At 33.4% G+C, this 23807-nt stretch overlaps 1 protein-coding gene across 8 annotated transcripts in view; it reads left to right on the top strand.

Moving 5' to 3' along the window:
* CCDC18 (coiled-coil domain containing 18) overlaps positions 1–23807 on the top strand; it is a 117905-nt gene that overhangs the window by 19047 nt on the left and 75051 nt on the right. For all 8 annotated transcript variants that reach the window (XM_029228829.1, XM_029228830.1, XM_029228832.1 and 5 more), the window contains 8 exons: positions 2302–2398; positions 3808–3929; positions 4863–5154; positions 7848–7972; positions 8833–8993; positions 15588–15808; positions 16940–17050; positions 17524–17655. In XM_029228829.1, the coding sequence (XP_029084662.1) occupies positions 2302–2398; positions 3808–3929; positions 4863–5154; positions 7848–7972; positions 8833–8993; positions 15588–15808; positions 16940–17050; positions 17524–17655 (1261 nt within the window). The remainder of the gene's footprint in view (positions 1–2301; positions 2399–3807; positions 3930–4862; positions 5155–7847; positions 7973–8832; positions 8994–15587; positions 15809–16939; positions 17051–17523; positions 17656–23807) is intronic.

Raw genomic sequence — 23807 nt, 5'->3', positions numbered from 1 at the left:
AAGCTACAAACATGTCTTACTATTAGATTGGCAAAAGTTTTAAATTTGATGGTATTGTAGTAACTCACTGAGCATTTATTATGTGTAAGCACTTTTCTAAGTGCTTTAGGTATATAACTTATTTATTCCTCATACAATCATAAGAGTTTGATAATATCCTCATTTTATAGATGAAGAAACTGAATTAGAGAGAAGTTAAGGTCATCCATTTAGAAAGTGGTAGAGGTAGAATTTGAACCCAAACACTGTGGCTCTAGGGCCCAATGAATTGAATACCGTGACAGAAGATTACGATATTTCATTGAATGTAAGATTCCACAGATTTTAAGGTGTACCGTTATTTTAGTAATCACTAAGAAAAAATATCATGAAACTATGGTATACCATCAATCGTAAAATACATGATAATTTTAGAGATGTTAAAAATGTGAAAACAATGTGCCTCTTACAGTGGATGAACTATGATGTATTGTTTGTGGATATTTTGGTCAACATGTGAATGTACAAAATGTATGATGATAATAAAACAAAGTCACACTGTGGAAAAAGTCAGGGGAATAGGATTTGGAGGTGAACAGGGACCTCAACTCTGTAATGTCTATAATGTTTTGTTTGCTTAAAATAAAAAGGCTACATGAAACAAAAATAGCAAAGAGTTAAGATTCACAAAAGTTGGGTTGGGAGTACATGTATATATTTATCCATTCTTTTCTGTGTGGCTGAAAATATTATGACCTTTTTATAAATATTGGTGGTAGGACTTCCCTGGTGGCACAGTGGTTAAGGATCCGCCTGCCAATGCAGGGGACACGGATTTGAGCCCTGGTCTGGGAAGATCCCACATGCTGTGTAGCAACTAAGCCCGTGAGCCACAACTATTGAGCCTGCACTCTAGAGCCTGCAAGCCACAACTACTGAGCCCATGTGCCACAACTACTGTGCACCTAGAGCCCATGCTCTGCAACAAGAGAAGCCACCGCAATGAGAAGCCCGCGCACTGCAATGAGGAATAGCCCCCGCTCGCTGCATCTAGAGAAAGTCTGCGCACAGCAACAGAGACCCAACACAGCCAAAAAATAAAAATAAATAAATAAAGCTATTAAATCTGGTCAAAAGTATGGACCATTTAAAAAATAAAAAGTGAAAAAAACAGGTATCCTTTGCTCTCTGAATTCCAGCTATGCCAACTAAGGAATGGAATATATTCTCGTAGATTTTCAAATAAATCCCTTATTGTTTAAACTCTTTTTTTTTTTGAAACTTGGAACCAGACAAACATCTCTGATATCCACAGTTGCTGTCCAAATTTAAGAACCCCATATATTCAGGAAATAAGAGATACTTTCACTTGAATTTGTAAGCCAATAGAGAAGAGACTGAAAATACAGAAGAGTCCTGAAAGGGAAGAACTAAGATCCAGAGTATAGATAAAGGAATTCACCTTGGATAAGAGAAGAGTCACTAACTTCAAAATAATGTGATGAAAATAAGTTTAAATATAGAAAAATTTTTAGATGTGGATATGAAATTGACCAAGTTCCAGCCTAGTAGTCTCAATTCACTGTGAGAGGTATGAAGAAAGGTCAGGATGAACTAAGAAGTGAGACAGAATGGTTGGGCTTGCTTGGTAGTGGTTGGATTTTGTTGTTCAGATTTTATATCTTTTTTGAAAATTTACTTGGCCTTTTCAAAGATCACAGGATCTACTGAGTACTTTTTTTTTTTTTTTTTTGCAGTATGTGGGCCTCTCACTGTTGTGGCCTCTCCCATTGCGGAGCAGGCTCCGGACGCACAGGCTCAGCGGCCATGGCTCACGGGCCCAGCCACTCCGCAGCATGTGGGATCTTTCCGGACCGGGGCACGAACCCGTGTCCCCTGCATCGGCAGGTGGACTCTCAACCACTGCGCCACCAGGGAAGCCCTACTGAGTATTTTTAATATACTAGACAGTGGATTGATTCTGTAATACCTGATCTTTGAAAATTTATCATATAGCCTTAGGCAACTTCCCTAATCTGTCTTTTCCAGACAGAGAAAAAATTGCCAACACATAAGAATGTATGTTTCAAAGTTTATAAGTATTTTATGTTCTATTTTATTTTTCATATAGATATCATAGTGAGGAAATTATTGTAGTCTAGTCTTCATTTTTCATTTTGCCATTTTAAGGCTTATACTCCTTTTTAACACCAAAAAATCTGCTTCTCTCTAGTTATTCCTTATAATTAAATATAGGTTATTTTGGAACTTAAATACACAAGTACAGAGCATTCTTTTATTAATTATCTCATTAAATTTTAGAGCTGAACAACAAAGGAATGAAGCACTATATAATGCTGAAGAGCTAAGTAAAGCTTTCCAACATTATAAAGAAAAGGTGACTGAAAAACTGGAAAAGGTAAGAGGCAGTTGTGCAAATTCAGTGTTTTGTATTACCATCCACATTCTGAAAATATAGACATAAATAGAATATCTTTATTTATGGTTAAAGTGGGGAGTAATTTTTATGATCTCATTCATAATAAAATCATTGAAATAAAGAATTTATAATTATTAGTTAAGTATAATATTTACCACCTTCTTATAATGAGCAGAAACTTTCTTATCCAGAGAAGGAAAAGAGTGGAGACACGGGACAAAATGTAGAGAAAGATGGGGTGAGTGAGCAGTTTAGAGCTATAGAAGTAAAAGCAGGAAATTTGTTCCTGTCACCTCAGTGAAAATGAAGGCAGAGTAGATTATGTAGCCTTTAATTGGTCTCCTTAAACATAACACCCTGAGAGAGGCTCACTTCTGCCTCTCAGAGGGAAGGTTCCTTGAATAGGTTCTACATAGTAATATAGTGGCTTAATTACATTCATTGAATATCTTCAAGTAATACCACATGATAATAAACCTGTTTGGAGGGAGGCCACATGTTGGACCTTAAGATAAATTCTTTATATCCTTAATTAATATAAATTCTTTATATCCTTAATATTTACAAATTCTGTTCAAAGAAAGGTAGAAGGATAGAAGAAATATTAAAAATAAGAAAAATTTAAGATCCCATTAGATACTGATGTCTTAAGTGTGAATTAATAAGATCACTGTTTTGAAAGCCTTGGAAAAGGTCCCTGCGGGAAAGAAATATTGTAGAAGGGATTTTTAATAAGGTAATGTGGACTGGGAGGTAGAATACTTAGTAGGGAGAATATCCTCCTAGAGAGGGAGGACTTTATAGAGGAAAGAGAGGAAAATGTAAGAGATGATTTTTTTCATACTTCTTAGGATTATAAATTTCAAACTGCTCAGCAGAGCCCTATAGTTAGATAGATATAACAAAGGAAGTGGGGCAGATGTGTCCAGTCCTCCATTTCCACTGCTCAAACCTGGATGCTTGACTTTTATCTGTTTTAAATTTGGGGCTGTGATTTCCTTGGGAGTATTCTGTGGCTAAAATTTCAAAAATTACTTCTCTGGAACATTTACACTAAAGTTAGCCTTTAGTAACTTGATGCAGCATCTCTACATGAGTTGCTTGCCTTGTGTACATAGAGCAGAACAATTCTGCTTTCAGGTAATCATGCTGTTGTTCCTTTCTTGTAGGCTCTTAACCATTTCTGGACAGGTGGTAGCATTCCCCCCTCCCTGTTCTTTGTTGCTGGAAGTTCACTTTGCTCCTTTCACTACAAGGCTGGGGACTTAAACTTGTGGAGTACTTACTCCACTCTCCTGCTTATTTCCGAAATCACTACATTTTAATTTGAAATACCTAAAACTTATGACCACATTAGTGCATCCACTTAAAACAAATTATTGTTTTAGGTTCAAGCTGAAGAAGCAATATTAGAGAAAAATCTAATTAACTGTGAAAAAGAAAATAAAAGGCTACAGGAAAAGTGTGGTCTATATAAAAGTGAACTTGAAATTCTGAAAGAGAAATTAAGGTACAGTATTCTATTGTAAAAAAAGGATTTTTGTGTGGAAATAGAGAAAAAACTGAAACATTTAAAAATAGAATATTTTGAATTCTGTAATTATGGCCTTAAATAATGTAGAAAGATAGGCATCCATGACTGAAATTGTTTTCTACTTGTAAATTTAGGATTTTAAATGAATAAAACATGTGTTGATGTTAATATACTTGTAAATATAGAGTAATATGATCAACATATTTGCTTTGAATATATTTAGAAAAAATTAACACAGATGTAGTGTCCTTGTAGTGTGACCATATTAGCTAGTAAAATATGTATTCTTCAAATCATGAAGCATCACCTAGTGTAACCTCATTTCAGAGATGTTAAAAATGTGATAAAGGGAACTGATGAAATACAATAATAGTTCTAAACAGTAGATTGTTCTAATGTTTGACATGTTTTTATAGGTATACACATATATGTTTAAAAACGCTGCATAGTAATCTGTTAATGGTTAATTAGATTTTATCTTTTAGAGTTGTGGCTAATAAATAGTTTGTGATTTTTTTCCTTATACTATCTAAAGCTTTCTTGATGCTGCAAAACATTGTGTCAGGATTTTGGAGCTAACTCTCCTGTCATACACTTTTTAAAAGGGAGCAGAAATACCTCCAAGATAGTGGGATTATTCTGCTCAACTACTTACTGTGAGACACTGGGCAAGTTTCATAACCTTTCCTTGCCTTGTTTTCCTCCATCCATAAGCAGGGAGTAACAATAGTGCTAGCCACATAAAGTTGTGAGTGCCTAGCATGCAGAAGGTAGGCACTCAGTAAATGTGAGCAAGTATTATTATTTCAGAATTAAGCTTTAAAATATTTAAAAAGTGAGATTAACTAAATATGATTATTGAAAGTAAATGTATGTTTTATTTTCATTTTTATGCTTTTTTCTTCATAGGCAGTTAAAAGAAGAAAATAATAATGGAAAAGAAAAATTAAGGATCATGGCAGTGAAAAATTCAGAAGTCATGGCACAACTAACTGAATCTAGACAAAGTATTCTTAAGCTAGAGAGTGAGTTAGAGGATAAAGACGAAATACTTAGAGAAAAATTTTCTCTGATGAATGAAAACCGAGAATTAAAAGTTCATATTGCAACACAGAATGAGAGACTGGATTTGTGTCAGCAAGAAATAGAAAGTTCAAGGGTGGAACTGAGAAGTTTGGAAAAAATTATATCCCAGTTGCCAGTAAGTATGTGTGACAAGGAAAATTTTACCCAAGTGCTTTATAAGAGATCATAATTTTGTAGTTGCTTTATTACCTTCTATTTTTTTCTCACGTCTGCTTTCAATCATCAGTTCTTTTCTATCTAATCCTTTTTTCTGAACTTACCTTTCTACTATTCTATCCTTTCTCAATCTGTCAGATGCCATGTATAAGAATGGCACAGAATTTTTTAAAACAACAGTTTTAAAGGAACATTTATATACCACAGCGTTCACCCATTTTAAGTGTACTGTTCAATGATTTTTAGTAAATTTACAGATTCTGGAACAATCACCACAATCCAGTTTTCAAACACTTCTATCCCCCAAAGGTCCCTTGTGCCCATTTATAATCAGCCGCTGTACCCATCCCCACTCCTAGGGAATCACTAATCTACTTTCTGCCTATGGAGATTTGTCTTTTCTGGACATTTCATATAAATGAATTGTACAATATGTGGTCTTACGTTTTCTTAATGTTTTTGAGGATCTTTCATTGTGATATATATCAGTATTTCATTTCTTTCTATTGTTTAATATTATTCCTTTGTATGGATGAGCCACGTTTTATTTATTCATTCACCAGTAGATGTACATTTCGGTTGTTTCCACTTTTGAACTATTATGGATGATGCTGTTATGAATATTTGCTTACAAGTCTCTGTCCACACATTTCTCTTGAGTAGATACCTAGAAGTAGAATTGCTGAGTCATGTGGTAAATTTATGCCAAACTTTTGCAAAGTGGCTGTACCATTTTACATTCTCACCAGCAAAATGTGAGGATTTCTGTTTCTCTACATCTTAGCCAACAATTGTTATTGTCTGTCTTTTTGATTGTAGCCATCTTAATGAGTATTAACTGGTATCACATTGTGGTTTTAATTTCCATTTCCCTGTTGACCATGTTGAGCAACTTTTCATATACTATTAGAATGGTACAGAATATTAAATTGTTTTTATGGTAGCATCTGGCCACCTTTTCTCTATGAGTTATATATATGACCATATTTATAAGTGAGATTAGGAAGAAAGTAAGTATACTTGTGTCAGAAATTTGTTATTCATAGGTGCAAAGTAAAGGTGAAATCAGGAGATAAGATAAAGATAAGATAAGATAAGATAAATGTGTCATGATTGGTTTCACATATGGATGGCTGGTAGACTTTTACCAATTTTAAACTGTCATGGAATTATGAAGCTGAAAGGGACCTTAGTAATCATCTAATTCAATATTATCATTTTATTGAATTGGTGAAGAAGTGTACCCAAGGAAGTAAATAATTTGTCCAGCTAGCTAGTGGCAGAGTTAAAACCAGAATATACCATTCTTGGTTCCCATCCCCCTGCAATATCTACTTTCCTGGGATGCTGATTATTTGCTTAGATTGTTTTTTTTAATTTTTTTTTTTTTTTTTTTTTTGGCCACGTGGCACGTGGGATCTTTGTTCCCAGGCCAGGGATCAAACCCTTGCCCGCTACAGTGGAAATGTGGAGTCTTAACCACTGGACCACCAGGGAAGTCCCTGTTTGCTTAGATTTCTAATGTACTGTTTGCTTTTGAAATTTGATAGTAATCAAATGCAGGTAGCATTCATTTTAAATTGATACTTCCTTTGACTCACTATCAAGAATTACTTGATATGTGATTCTGAAAGTGGTGTGATAATATATGCTTGCTCCCATATAACATGATTTAGAAATGTGAATTTGTCTATTTCTAAAAAGTGTGATTTTGTTATAGTTTGAAGGTAGTAGTCATTAAGTGCTTACCTTGCCCCTTTTCACAACTAATTTTTAAAATTATTATTCAGAACATACAGAATACATAAAGAGACCAATATAGCACATTTGCTAAATCTGGGAAACATATTGTGATATCTACTTCAGACATTTTTAGAATAAAAATTTATAGGGAAATAAAGCCTCAGTATGTACTTCATTAGATCCCCATTCTCTCCCTCTCTCCTCAGAGCTAGCCACTATTTTGAAATTCATATGTATCCTTCTTGCCCATATTTTAAATATTGCCATATACAGATGTATCCGGAAAAAAATATATATATAGTTCAGTGCATTTTTGAAAGTACAATATGTGCCTCTGTTGTTTTTCACTCAGTGTCATGTGATGTCTCCATAATGATTTATATAATGCAGATTTATTTTAACTATTGTAGTTTTCCCATTATGTTAATATTTCATAATGAATTTATACATTCTGTTGATGGCTGTTAGATTGTTTCTATTAAATTCACACAATTTTTCAAACTTACATAAAAAATAATTGTATCGGGCTTCCCTGGTGGCACAGAGGTTAAGAATCTGCCTGCCAGTGCAGGGGACACAGGTTTGATCCCTGGCCCGGGAAGATCCCACATGCCGTGGAGCAACTAAGCCTGTGCGCCACAACTACTGAGCCTGGGCTCTAGAGCCTGCGAGCCACAACTGCTGAGCCCGCACACCACAACTACTGAAGCCCATGTGCCTAGAGCCCATGCTCCGCAACAAGGGAAGCCACCACAAATGAGAAGCCCCCTCACCTCAACAAAGAGTAGCCCCTGCTCAATACAACTAGAGAAAGCCCGCGTGCAGCAATGAAGACCCAACGCAGCCATAAATAAATAAATTGTATCATAGATATTGTAAGTTTATATATGTTTGTTTTTAAACTTGCAGTTAAAAAGAGAAATGTTTGGTTTTAAATCATCTCTGTCTAAGCACCAGATGAGTATTTTGTCAAACAAGGAAGACAGTTACATTGGCTGCTGTGAGACAAATAAAATGGTGATTTCGGAATTGAGGTACGGTTTTCAGATGCTGAAGTTTTAGCACATACGATGTGTTTTAAAAATTGGTAATTAAGATCTTTAGTTGAGAAGTTGAGAAATATACAGAAAAGTCTAGAGAGTATTATAACAAATATCCATATTTCCACAACTAAGAGCTGATTCTTCTTAACATTTTTTGATATTTTTTTCAAATCTGTTTCTTTAAATAAAAAATAAAACATTACAGGATAGATAATGCCCTTTGATCCTTAACACTAGTCCCATTCTCCTCCTAAGTATCTACCATCATGAGATGGATATCTATCCTTCAATTCATTTGTGTTTGTTTATACTCACACATATAAATATACTGTTTTTATATGTTTTGTAATTTTGCTTTTTCACTCAGCATCATTTTTAAAATTCATTGTGTTGAGGTAGGTAGGTAGAATGGTTGATCAATGGATGGACTAGTGTGGTTAGTTTAGTTTTAATAGCTGTATAAGAGTCTCTCCTACAACTACATCACAATTTATCTGTTCCTTGATCAATAGTTGCCTTATTTCTAGTTTTCCGCTATTACAAATAATGCTGCAAAGTCCATACTTACACATGTTTCCTGTACAATATGCGAGAATTTCTCTAGCAGATATTTCTAAAAGTAAAATTGCTGGGTCATAGGGTGTATACTATCAAGTTTCTAAAGTAGCTGAACCAGTTTACAATGCAATCAGTTGTATATAAGACTTTCTGTATCTTGGCCAATAGTTGACTAATATCAGAGTTAAAAATTTTTTTTAATTAAAATTATTTTAATTTGAAAGGGGAAAATGGTTTGTGGTATTTTTATAGAATCTTTCTAATAATTTTTGGTTTATTTTCTTTTGTGCCAGGATTAAGCTTGCAATGAAAGAGGCAGAAATTCAAAAGCTTCAGGCAAACCTGACTGCTAATCAGTTATCTCACAATCTTATTGCTTCTAATGACAACCAAGAAAGTGGCAAATTAAATAGTTTAGAAACAGAACCTGTAAAACTAGGAGGTAATCAAGTAGGTAAGTATATTATATTCAATTCTTATTATAAATTGTAATCAGAGTTCTTTATGATAGTTTTTTAAAGAAACAGATTATCAGCTGGTTACTATTATCAAACATACTTGATAATCTGTTATTACTACTGATGTGTTAAGACAGTAAAAATTATTTCAAAATTCTTGAACTTTGCATCATTCTTTAAAAATATATTTTTGAAGTAAAATTTACTTACAGTAAGATGCATCCATTTAAAATAAAAGTTCAATGCTTTTTGTCAGTTTTTTTTTTTTAATAAATTTATTTATTTATTTTTGGCTGCCTTGGGTCTTCGTTACTGCACACGGGCTTTCTCTAGCTGCAGTGAGTGGGGACTACTCTTCGTTGTGGTGCATGGTCTTCTCATTGTGGTGGCTTATCTTGTTGCAGAGCATGGGCTCCAGGCTCGTGGGCTTCAGTAGTTGTGGCATGCAGGCTCAGTAGTCGTGGCTCGCAGGCTCTAGAGTGCAGGCTCAGTAGTTGTGGCGCACGGGCTTAGTTGCTCCGTGGCATGTGGGATCTTCCCGGACCAGGGCTCGAACCCGTGTCCCCTGCATTGCCAGGCGGATTCTTAACCACTGCACCACCAGGGAAGTCCAGATGTTTGTTTTTTTCATATGGTTATACCCTTGTTACCATCACCGCAATCAAGACATGCAGTAGTCCCTGCCTATCCTCCCAGGATACATTCCAGGACCCCCGGTGGATGCCTAAAGCTGCAGATAGTATGAAACCCTATGTACTACTATGTTTTTTCCTATACATACATGCCTGTGATGAAGTTTAATTTGTAACTTAGGCACAGTAAGAGATTAACAACAATAATAATAAAATAGAACAATTATAACAGTATACTATAATAAAAGTTATGTGAATGTGGCCTCTCTCTCCCTCAAAATATCTTATTGTACAAATTTAATACCTTTTCTGTCTTCACACATTGTGGCTATAACTTTTGCAGTTTGACGTGTGATAGCAAAACTAGCACAAATTTCTGTTTTCTTTACAATTTCCTGGATTGAAGAGTCTTACTGTGGATCTTAGCAACCTCAGCATACAACTTTTTTTCTTATTAAGTTTAGTACTTTCACCTTTTCACTTAAAGGGAGCATGTTACGGCTTCTTTTATATTTGAATTGCTAGCATCACTACTCTTGCACTTTGGGACCATTATTAAGTAAAATAAGGATTACTTGAACACATGCACTGCGGTACTGCAACAGTTGATTTGATAACCTAGTTGGCCACTAAGTGACTAACGGGTGGGATACATGGACAAAGGGATTATTATTCACATCCTAGGCAGGGCGGAGCTGGACAGCAAGGGACAGTGTGAGACTTCATCACACTACTCAGAACGGCACACAGTTTATAACTTATGAATTGTTTATTTCTGGAATTTTCCATTTATTATTTTCGAGCCTCAGTTGACAGCAGGTAACTGAAACCATGGAATGCAAAAACTAGGATAAGGGAGGACTACTGTATAACATTTCCCTCAGGATCCATATACTCCTTCCCAGTTACTTTGGGTTTAATTTTCTCTTCTTTTTAAATTTTTCTTAAAGTGAAAGCTTAGATTATTGACTTTAAATCTTTCTTCTTTTCAAATGTAAGTATTTAAAGGTACAAACTTCCCTTTAGGCAATGCTTTAGCTGAATCCCATTAATTTTATATGTTATGCTTTTATTTTATTCAGTTCAAAATATAATATCTCTTGTGTGTGTTTATTTCCAAATATTTAGTCATTTTCCAGATATCTCTGTGTTATTAGTGGTGGACATTATGTTGGTTTCATTAAACAAATGAATTCATGAATGTACCTGATTTCAATTTTTTAAATATTTTGAGACTCAGTTTATTGGCCAGCATATGGTCTATCTTGGTGAATATTCCAGATTCACTTGAAAAAATTCTGTATTCTGTAATTATTGGGTGAAATATTTTTTTGCACTTCTTTTGAGATATAGTTGACATACAGCATTATGTAAGTTTGTGTATAGTGTAATGAGTTGACTTACATATGTTATTTCCACAGTAAATTTGGTTAACATTGTCATCTCATTTACATACCAAAAAAAAGGAAAATTTTTAAGATCTACTCTCTTAAATTTCAAATATACTATACAACAGTGTAACTTATTATCATCGTGTTGTACATTATGGATCCACTTTTACTTTTAATATACTTAGCTCTTAGCCAATAATTAACATGAAGAAACCACCGTGTAGAAGAAAACTTGCAGTATTTTGTACTAATAGCAAATCACTTGAATACCTTATATATGATTATCTAGGTTATTAGGTAGTCTTTTTAAGACTCTTTAGGTTTTGTTTCTTTGTTGCTTTTAAAAATTTGAATATTTCCCTTTCTTCCTTTCTTTTTCTTTCTTTCTTTATCATTAAAGTATAATTGACCTACAACACTGTTAGTTCCAGGTGCACAACATAAAGATTCGACATTACAAAATCAGCACAATAAGTCTAGTTACCATCTGTCACCATACAATGTTATTACAATATTATTGACTGTATTCCCCATACTGTACCTTTCATCCCCATGACTCATTTATTTTGTAACTGAAAGTTTGTGCCTCTTAATCTCTCTCACCTATTTTATTTATCTCCTCCTCCTTCCCCTTCCCCAACTGCAACCACCAGTTTGTTCTCTGTATCTATGAGTCTGTTTCTGTTTTGTTATGTTTCTTCATTTGTTTTGTTTTTTAGATTCCATATATAAATGAAATCATACAGTATTTGTCTTTGTCTAGCTTATTTCACTTAGCATAATACCATCTAGATCAATCAGTGTTGTTTCAAATGGCAGGATTTCGTTCTGTTTCATGGCTGACTAATATTCTATTGTATAAATACATTTTACATATTCATATTCTTTATCCATTTATCAATTGATGGGCACTTAGGTTGCTACCATATTTTGGCTATTGTAAATAATGCTGCAATGAACATGGGAGTGCAGATATCTTTTCTAATTAATATTTTGTTTTCTTCAGAAAAATACCCAGAAGTGGAATTGCTGGGTCATATGGTAGTTCTGTTTTTAATTTTTGAGAAACCCCCATACTGTTTTCCACAGTAGCTGTACCAGTTTACATTCCTGCTAGCTGGGCACCAGGGTTCCGTTTTTTCCACATTCTTGTCAACCCTTGTTATTTCTTGTCTTTTTGATAATAGCATTTCTAACATGTGTGAGGTGATATCTCATTGTGGTTTTGATTAGATTTCCATGATTAGTGTTGTTAAGCACCTTTTCATGTACCTTGTTGGCCATTGGTGTCTTGTCTGGAAACATGTCTATTCAGATCCTTTTCCCTTTTTTTTTTTTTTTTTGCTGTTGAGTTATATGAATTTTTAAATATATTTTGAACATTAACCTCTTATCAGATACATGATTTAGAAATATTTTCTCCCATTCCATAGGTTGACTTTTCATTTTATTGATGGTTTCTTTTGCTATACAGGAGATTTTTAGTTTGATGTAGTCCCACACATTTGTTTTTGCTTTTGGTGTAAAATCCAAAAAAAAAAAAAAATCATTGCTGAGACTGATGTCTAATAGCTTACAGTCTGTTTTTGTTTTTTTTTTCCCTAGTAGTTTTATGGCTTTAGGTGTTATGTTCATGTCTTTAATCCATTTTAAGTTAATTTTTGTGTATGGTGTAAGATAATGGTCCAGTTTCATTTTTTTCTATGTTGCTGTCCAGTTTTCCCGACACCATTTATTGAAGGGACTGTCCTTTCCCCATGGAATACTCTTCACTCCTTTGTTGTAAATTAATTGACCATATATACATATATTTATTTATAGTCTTTCTATTTTGTTCCATTGATCTATGTGTCTGTTTTTATGCCAGTACCATACTTTTTCTGATTACTATAACTTTGTAATATAGTTTGAAACCAGGAAGTGTAATGCCTCCAGTTTTGTTCTTCTTTCTCGTTTGTGGTTCCATATAAATATTTAGGATTGTTTGTTAATTTCTGTGAAAAATGCCATTGGAATTTTGATAGGGGTTGAATTGAATCAGTAGGTCACTTTGGGTAGTATGGACAGTTTTACAATGTTAATTCTTCTAATCCATGAGGATGAGATGTCTTTCCATTTATTTGTGTCTTCAGTTTCTTTCATCAACATCTTGTAGTTTTCAGTATACCGATCTTTTACCTACTTGGTTATATTTATTCCTAAGTATTTTATTCTTTTTGACTCAATTGTAAATGGGGTTGTTCTCTAAATTTCTCTTTTTTTTTAATTGGTTAATTGTTTATTTATCAAGAGAAACTATTCCTTAGCCCAGATATTCATAGTTCATAGTTTCATAGTTCAGGAACACAGGTAAGTGACAAACTTCCATGGAACTCAACCCAAAGAAATTCTTTATATCCCCAAATCACTTTGCACTCTGAAAGATACCAACCTTCCTCACATCTCTTCAAAATGTTTTATGGAATCATAATTTCTATAGAAATCTGCATATGCCTTCTTTCTTGGTTCAGCCACAGCAAACTTACAGAAAGTTGCAACTCCTAGGGAGACAGTGAGCGCTCCAACAATATGAAATCACAGGCACTTGGCCAGAAGGCCACACATCTGAGGTTTTGTCAAAGAACTGGAAGCCAGGGTAGTTTTTCTTGATAGCTCAACAACGACGTCCTTCCAGACTGATGGAGTAAATTTCTTTCTGATAGTTTATAGTTTACTCAGAATTAAGATTTTTTCCACTTGAAGTGAAATGTAGAAACTTTACAAGGTTATAGGTCTCTTTACCATCCATATTTTATATTGTAATTGTCCAGTGTATTATACCAGCATACATTGAAAACCTCACTAGACAATGCTATTTTTTCCTTTCAACTGTCATAATCTGATAGTTAATCACTGCAGCTTTTTGTTGATTAGTGTTTGCCTGGTAAAACTTTTTCCATCCTTTTAAACCTGTATCTTTATATATAAGTGAATTTCTAATAGAAAGCATATAATTGGTTCTTGCTTTAATAACCAGTGATTTTTACTCTTTTACTGGAATGTTTAGGTTACTTACATTTAATGTAATTATCGATCTTTTGGGGTTTAAATCTACCATCTTGGTATTTGTTTGCTTTCTATTCTATTGCCCTTTGTTCATCTTTCTTGCCTTCTTTTGAATGAATTATAGTATTCCATTTTTTTAATGTCCTCAATTGAGTAATTAATTATACCTCTTTTTTTTTAGTGGTTGCCCTAGTGGTTAACATATGCATCTTTAACTTATCATGCTCTATCTTCAAGTACAATGGGCTGCCAGTAGCAGAAATGACAGCAGAGAAAATTAGATATCTAAGTAATTAGAGGGAATACAGAAGAGAATGATGAGATCAGCAGAGGGAATTCTAGTTATTAGAGGTGGTGATAGTATATATCATATATTCTCTAATGTCACAGAAAAACAGAGACAATGATAGATTACTTAGAAATTGAATTATTAAGGATATGGAGAATTGATGGGAAATGGCTACTTATGCAGTCCTTGAAGACATAGTACATCTGTACTTGTTTCCACATCTGTGTATTCTCAGGTAGTCATCTACATTATGCATCTACTTTATTTATTTTTTTAATTTATTTATGGCTGTGTTGGATCTTCGTTGCTGTGCGCGAGCTTTCTTTAGTTGTGTTGAGCGGGGTCTAGTCTTCATTGCGGTGCGTGGGCTTCTCATTGCAGTGGCTTCTCTTGTTGCAGAGCATGGGCTTCAGTAGTTGCAGCATGTGGGTTCAGTAGTTGTGGCTCGTGGGCTCTAGAGCACAGTAGTTGTGGCTCGTGGGCTCTAGAGCACAGGCTCAGTAGTTGTGGTGCATGGGCTTAGTTGCTCCACGGCATATGGGATCTTCCTGGACCAGGGATTGAACCTCTGTTCCATGCATTAGCAGTTGGATTCTTATCCACTGCGCCACCAGGGAAGTCCCTATGCATCTACTTTAAAGCACTCCTGAAAGCTTGTTTACTTTTGAGTGGGCATAGGTGTGTACATTTATAATGAAGAAAAGGTATATTCAAACAACTACCTCTGATAACCTTCAATGTTTTTAAAAAGCATTACTGAGTTCTCATCAGCTCGTTTGGAATAAGAAGGATTCTCTGTTTTTGGCTTTTGAACCTACATCTATATACAGTAGCAAATATTATTAATGATCTCAAGTTATCCAAATAAATTTATGATAAACTTTGGTTTAAGGAGACAGGACAATGTTTGTGTGTTTTGGGTTTTTTTTTCAAACAATTATTTATATCCAAACAATGGGATTTTTAAAGATGGAGATGGGCTCTTTGTGGAAAAAAAGAAAAGTGAGTGAGTCAGAAGACCTTATTCCTACTTTGTTATGTATTTAATAATAGGAAGTACCTTGCTTACCATGTTCCTTCATTATATTTTCCTTAATGTATGTTTTATTCTCCATCCGCTTTAGTATTCTTTAGATCAGAAACTAAACTTATGATTAAATCTTTCAATATTGAAATGGGTTTTTATTCTTTAAGTTTTATACAGAACAATTTTCCTTTTATGTTTATTAACAGAAAGTATAAAAGATCAAAATCAACATACTGTGAACAAGCAATATGAAAGAGAAAGGCAAAGACTTGCTTCTGGAATAGAAGAATTACGTGATAAGTTGATGCAGATAGAAGCTGAGAATTCTGACTTGAAGGTTAACATGGCCCACAGAACTAGTCAGTTTCAGCTGATTCAAGAGGAGCTGCTAGAGAAAGCTTCAAACTCTAGCAAACTTGAAAGTGAAGTAAGCTTGAATTAGCTATTTATATGTACTGGATTTTGAGAGAAGAAAATAGTGTTGTAGGGTTTTTGTAAAACTTGTATGTTAAAGTCCAGATTTATATACTAAAAAAAAATTAATGGTACCTCATGAGTTATAACTTCTTTTAAAATTATATTTGGAAACTTCTGTGTTTTAGTATATGTTAAAAGTAGGAAAATACTGTAGTGGCTAAATTTGGTGAAACAAACTGTACTGCATTCTATTATTTCTTCCAAGTATAAGTTAATATGGCTAATACATATTTACAAGTAAAAAATTTGGATTATGTAATTGGAAAAAAAGGGGTAGTAATAGAGGATTTCAAACTTTAGCAAACAGTAGAACCACCTGGAAAGCCTGTTGAACATGCACGTTTTGGGTCCTATTCCAGTGATTCTGATTCAGTACGTATGGAGTAATGCAAAGGAATCTGCATTTTTAAACAATTACATGTGAATCTGATGCACATATCTTATGGATTACATTCTGAAAAGGGGATAAAGTATGTTTTATGAATATCTGATCGTCATTTCCACTGAGGACAGAACAGAATTAGGTAATTGTGGACCAGGTCCACGTGTGTATATGCTCTACTCACCCTTCAAACCAGAGGCTGCAGCTATCTGAGGGTACTTTTTAAATGTCTGATTTTTCATCTTAAAGTCTGTAGCCAAGACTAGGGAAAAGACCTGTGGGATAGGAACTTAAATAAGTAATGGAAAGGAGATTTAGTCAGTCTATAACTATAGCCATCAGCTTACTTAGAAAATTGCCAAGTACTGAGATGAATAACTTTTTTAAAATTAAAATATTAGCACAGTCTCGTTGAAAATACAAAAAGGGACAAAGAAGAAAATAAAACATTGATAGTTCTACCACAAGAAATTACTACTGTTAACATTTTATTGTACTAATTTCAGTCTTTAATAGCTACTTTTATGAAATGGGTTCAGGGGCAATCCTATTTGAACATAGGGATCTGAAATAAATACTTACGTATTACACAGATGGAATAAGCTATGTCATATTTCTGGTCTTCCCTTCACTGTTTTTCTTCTGAATTGTCACTTATTTTTAAAAAATAATTTTTTATTTATTTCAATGTGTTTTCAGATGACAAAGAAATGTTCTCAACTTTTAACTCTAGAGAAACAGCTAGAAGAAAAAATTGTTGCTTATTCCTCTATTGCTGCAAAAAATGCGGAACTAGAACAGGAACTTATGGTAAAAATTACCTTTTTTTGATACAGATTTACTGTGGCTTTAAGGAACTTAATTTGTAACAGCATGTTTGTTTTAGTATCATTATTCTAAAATGTACCATATAGGAAAATATAAATTCTACCAAACTTCAGATTATTCAATTTTTATTTCTATATTTTTAAGTTATATATTTTTAAGTTAATATGGCAAGTTGTTATCTAAAGTTCCTCATTTTTATTTTAGTAGAATTGAAGGAAATGGTAGTAGTTCTTTGATATGCTTTGTAGCATTTTTAAACAATCTTATCATTTTGATACAATTTTTAAAAAAACACTTTCTCTTTTTTATAAATATTTAAATATTTTTGAAGTTGACATATTAACTACTATGATTCTTTGAAGCCTAGAGTATGATAAATTTTATGCTTTACTAATGTACTTTTATGTAAAACTCTTTCTTAATTATGTTCTTTTAAAGTGTTTTTGTATTTCTAGGAAAAGAATGAAAAGGTTAGAAGTCTAGAAACCAATATCAATACAGAGCATGAGAAAATTTGTTTAGCTTTTGAAAAGGCAAAGAAAATTCACCTTGACCAGCATAAAGAAATGGAAAAGCAGATTGAAAGAGTAAGATATTAATTATGTTTTTATAAGTAAACGTAATATATATTTAGAATATGAATGCTGAAAAGAACCTTAAACATTACTAGCTCAGCTTTCTTTATTTTAATAGATGAGGAAACAAAGACATAGAAAAGTTAGTGGCAAATACTATAATTAGAATCACATTACTTCTGGATCATTTTACAATGCTCTCTCCTTTAGTACTCTTGCCATTTCAGTTTTGATCATTACTTTTTGACATTATCAAGCTAAGAGTGATTCTGTAGACTCTTTTCCACTAGAGATATTATTTGCTTGAAGATTGGTTAAGAGGAGACGCTCTCTTGATCTTGAGTTAAAAGTGAAGAGTAAAAAAAAAAAAAAAACAAAAGTGAAGGAGAAACTGTGAGACCAGAAGCACAAGACCAAATAAAAAATAGATAGTTTGGATGGGTTTAATAGCAGAATGTAGCTAACACACAAATATAAACTTCAAATATAGAGCAATAGAAATTATTCAGTCTGAGTAATAGAGAGAAAAAAAGATTTGGAAAAAAAGTGAACAGAGCCTCAGAGACCTGTTGAACAATATCAGAAGGTCTAGCATTTATGTCATCAGAGTACCAGAGAAGAGGAGAATGAGACTGGTACAAAAAATATTTGAAGGAATTATGACTGATAACTTTGCAAATTTGTGAAGGAAATAAATTTACAAATTCAACAAGCTTAAAGAGGATAAAATCTTGAAAGCAGCCAGAGATAAATAACACATTGTATATAGAGGAACAAAGATTAAAATTTACTGCAGATTTCTCATCAGAAAATCAAAAACTGTGAAGGTTAGAAGACCGAAGAACTGTTTTTTTTTTTAAGTGCTGAAAGAGAAAAATTGTCAACCTAGAATTTTATGTCCAGCAATAATATTCTTTAGGATATATAAAGACATTCTTAGATTAAGGGCAATTTAGAGAACTTGTCATGAGCAGACTTGTTCTAAAATAAATGATAAAGTTCTTCAGGCAAAAGAGAAATAAGAGGGAAATTTAAGCCTCAGGGATGAAGAGCAACAAAAACAGTAAATATTTGGTTACATACCATGGACTATATTTATTCTTTTAAGATTTTTGTAATATTTATGACCGTTGAAAGAAAGAATAGAATTGTCTAGTGAGGTTTTCATTGTATGTTGATGTAATACCTTGGATGATTACAATGTAAAATAAGAATGGTATAATCTTGTAAAGTTTGTACATTTCACTTCAGGTGGAAAAATCTAATTCTGAGTAAACTATGAAAATTTAAAAACAGTTGGTCCCCTTTATCCACAGATTATATGTTCTAAGATCCCAACTGGATTACTGAAACTGTGGATAGTACCAAACCCAATAAATACTATGTTTTTTTCTATACATACATACATACCTATGATGAAGTTTAATTTATAAGTTAGGCACAGTAAGAGAATATCCAAATGGCCAGCATCACTACTCTTGTACTCTGGGGCCATTATTTAGTAAATTAAGAGTTACTTGTACGCAAGCACTGCTGTACCATGACAGTCAGTCTGATAACTGAGATGGCTGCTAAGTGACTAATGGCAGGTAGCATATACAGTGTGGATATGCTGGGCAAAGGGATGATTCACATCCTGGGCAGGAAAGAGTTTTCCTCAGGGTTTAATCATGCTACTCAGAATGGCATGATATTTAAAACTTATTAATTGTTTATTTGTGGAATTTAATATTTTCATATTACAGTTGAGTGTGGGTAACTGAAACTGTGGAAAGCGAAACTACAGATAAGGGGGGACTACTGTATGTATATTGTAATCCCTAGAACAACCACTAAAAAAACTATACAGATACAGTAATATGCTAACAAATAAAATATTATAGAATTCTGAAAATATTCGTATATTTAAAAGAAGGCTGGAAAGGGGAAACAGAAATGAAAAATAGAGGAGACAAAGAGAAAACTAATAAAGGGGTGTGTGCTTAAATTCAGGCATCTCAGATACTAATTTAGATGTAACTGTTCTAAACACACCAAATAAAAATTGAAATTGTGAGATTGAATTTAAAAAAACAAGACGCAGATATACTGTCTTTAAGAAGTCCATGTTAAATATAAAGATGTAGATAGGTCAAGTATAAAAGCATGGAAAAAGATGTACCAGGCAAACAATAATCAAAAGAAAGCTGGAGTGGCAATATAAGTATCAAACAAAGTAGACTTTAGAACAAAGAAAATTACCGGGGATAAAATAGAAAATTGTGTAGTGATAAAAGGCTCAATTCACCAAGAAAACATAACAGTTCTAAATGTGATATGTACCTAACAAAGTAATTTCAAAATACGTGAAGCAAAAGTGAAGAGGTCTGAAAGGAGAAAGAAATTAATACAAAATTATAGTTGGAGATGTCAGCACTACTCTTTTCTGTAATTGATAGAATAAGTAGATTAAAAATTCAGCAAGGATATAGAACTCACCTGAACAGCACTGTCAACGAACTTCTTTTTTTCTCTTTTTAAAAAAATTTTGGCCGTGCTACTTGGCATGTAGGATCTTAGTTCCCCAACCAAGGATGGAACCTATGCCCACTGCAGTGGAATTGCAGAGTCTTAACCACTGGACCAACAACAGAATATACATTCTTCTTCAGTACACCTGAAATATTCACCAAGATATACCATAAAATCAGATATACCATAAAATCAGCCTTATCAAATTTCAAAGAATTAAAACCATGTATACAGTTGTCCCTTGGTATCCATGGATGATTGGTTCCAGGACCCACTGTAGAAGATCTGCAGATGCTCAAGTCCCATAGTGGGCCCTCTATATCTGCAGTTCCACATCAGTGGATTTAACCAACCACGTATCGTTTAGTACTGTATGTATTTATTGAAAAAAATCTGCATATAACTGCACCTGCACTGTTCAAACCCATGTTGTTCAAGGGTCAACTGTAGTATGTTTTCTGACCATAATGGAATTAAACTAGAAACATTAACGGAAAGATATCTGGAAATTCCCCAAATATTTGGAAGTGAAACAACACACTTTTTAAAAAAATATCTTTATTGGAGTATAATTGCTTTACAGTGTTGTGTAAACAACACACTTTTAAATAATCCATGGATCAATGAGTAAGTCTCAAGGGAAATTTAAAATATTTTAAACAATGAAAATGAAAACACAATATATCTGAATTTGTGGAATGCAGCTAGAGCAGTTCATAGAGCTTTATAGCATTAAATGCATACATTAGAAGAAAACTTAAAAAAATCAGTAATCTAAACTTCCACCTTAAGAAACTAGGAAAAGAAGAGCAAAATTAACCCATAAGAAACAGAAAGATGGAGATAATAAAAAGCGTAATTGAAAGAAATTGGAATTTGAAAAGAGAATATTAGTAAAGAAAATCAGTGAAATCTAAATCTAGTTCTTTGAAAATATCAGTAAAATTTATAAACCTCTAGCCAGTGTGATGAAGTAAAAAAAAAAGAGAGAGAGAAAACACAGATAACCTGTATCAAGAGTGAGTAAGGGTGTATCACTAGAGACCTCACAGATATTAAAGGTTAATAAAGGAAAGGAGAGGTTTATCCTGAGAATGGAAGGCTGGTTCAACATTCAGAAAAAAAAAAAATCATTGTAATCTACCATATTAGCATACCAAAACCCAGAAAAACCTACATGATCATATCAATAGATGCAGAAAAAGCTTTTGATAAAATTCAACATTTTCTCATGATGAAAACTCTTAGCCAACTAGAAATAGAAGGGAACTTCATGAACCTGATGAAGGGCATCTTCCCAAAAAATCCTATGGATAATATATCTTAATGGTGAAACACTTAATTCTCTCCTGTAAGATTGGGAACAGAGCAAGAATATCTGCTGTCATCACTCCTATTTAATATCATATAAAAAGCCCATTTCAATCAGGAGGAAACAAAGCTATCCCTGTTTCCTGTCTATGTAGGAAATCCCAAAGAATCTACAAAAATACCTTAAAATTAATGAGCGAGCAAGGTCACAGGATGCAAGGTTAACATCCACATCAGTTGTATTTCTATATATAGTTGACTCTTGAACAACACTGGTTTGAACTGTGTGGGTCCATTTATCCTCGCATTTTTTTTAGTTTGTGTAATACTACACAGCCTGCGGTTGGTTGAATTGGTGGATACAGAACTGCAGATATGAAGGGCAGACTGCAAAGTTATTCACAGATTTTTGACTTCAAGGAGGGGTTGTTGCCACCAATCCTCACATTGTTCAAGGGTCAACTGTACTAGCAATGAACAATTAGAAGCTAAAATTTTAAAAATACTGCTATTTACAAAGCTCCAAAGAGATAAGACATAGATGTAAATAAAACAAAATATGTGGAATATTTGTATGCCGAAAACTACAAAATGTTAAAGAAAGACCTAAATAAATGGAAAGAAATACCATTTCTGTGGATTGTAAGTCTCAATATATTTAGGATGTCAGTTCACCTTAAACAGATCTCTCGATTTAGTACATTTCCAATCAAAATCCCAGTAAAAATTTTTTTGTGCGCATAGATAGCTGATTTTGAATTTTGTAATGGAAAGGCAAAGAAACTAGAATAGGCAAAACAAGTTTGAAAGAGAACAAAGTTAGTGGATTTATGCTACCATATCTTAAGACTTACTATAAACCTATAGTAATCAAGACAGTGAGGTATCAACAAAATAATAGACACATAGATGAAAGGAACAAAATATAGGGTCTAGAAATAGACCTGGCAAATATCGTCAACTGATTTTTAACAAAGGTACAAAACCAATTCAGAATGGAGAAAGAATAGTTTTTGAATGAGTAATGCTGGAACAATTGGACATCCATATGCAAAAAGATGGAGCTGCAGTATATACCTATATAAAAATTAATTCAAAGTGAATCATATATTTAAATATAAAATAAAAAGATATTAAAACTCAGAAGAAAACATGGGAGAAAATCTTCATGACCTTAGGTTAGGCAAGAGTTCTTAGATATAAAACCAAAACAATATAAGGGAAAAATTGATAAATTGGAATTCATCAAAATTAAAAATGTATGCTCTATGAAAGACATTATTAAGAGAATGAAAAGACAAGCTATAAACTGGGAGAAAATATTTGTAAATCACATATCCAGCAAAGAACTTTTACCCAGCATATATAAAGAATTCTCAAAATTCATCAATAAGAAAGTAATCCAGTTTTTTTAATGGACAAAGACTTGAATAGATACTTCATCAGAAAAGATATACAAATGGCAAATAAGCATATGAAAATATGTTGAACTTGATTCATCATTAGGAAAATGCAAATTAAATGTACAGTGAAATACTACTGCATTCTTGTTAGAATACTGAGAGAGAGAGGTAGAAAGGAAGGGAGGAAGGAAGATCTGACAATAGCAAATGCTACCCAGGATGTGAAACAACTGGTTTTCTCATATATTGCTGGGGATAATGCAAAGTAGTAAAACTACTAAAACAACTTAACATCTTCTTATACACTTAACATATGACCCAGCAGTCTTAGATATTTATTCTAGACAAATGAAAACTTATCTTTACACTAAAACCTACTACAAATGTTTATAGTAGGTTTATTCATAATTGCCAAAAACTGGAAACTACCCAGTGTCTTTCAATGAGTAAATGGGTAAACTATGGTACCTCAATACAATGGAATACTACTCAGTAATAACAAGGAATAATCTATTGATTCAGGCGAAAACATGGGTGAATCTACAAGGCTTTATGCTAATGGAAAGAAGCCAATTGCAAAATGTTGTATACAATTCTATTTCTTTGACATTCTCAATAAAGTCAAAAGCTATAGGATGAAGATCATTTTATTGGTTGCCAGGTGTTGGGAAGGGTGGAGAGTTGACTATAAAGCAAGTGTCCCCAACCCCCGGGCCACGGAACGGTACCTGTTAGAAACCGGCCCGCACAGCAGGAGGTGGGCGGCAGGTGAGCGAGCAAAGCTTCATCTGTATTTACAGCCACTCCCCATTGCTTGCATTACCACCTGAGCTGCACCTCCTGTCAGCATTATGGTGAGTTGTATAATTATTGCATTATATATTACAATGTAATAATAATAGAAATAAAGTGCACAATAAATGTAATGTGCTTGAATCA

This window comes from Monodon monoceros, unplaced genomic scaffold, assembly GCF_005190385.1.
Source record: "Monodon monoceros isolate NGI ecotype Baffin Bay Population unplaced genomic scaffold, NGI_Narwhal_1 Super_Scaffold_18, whole genome shotgun sequence".
Lineage (NCBI taxonomy): Eukaryota > Metazoa > Chordata > Mammalia > Artiodactyla > Monodontidae > Monodon > Monodon monoceros.
This window is presented reverse-complemented; position numbering and strand designations above follow the sequence as displayed.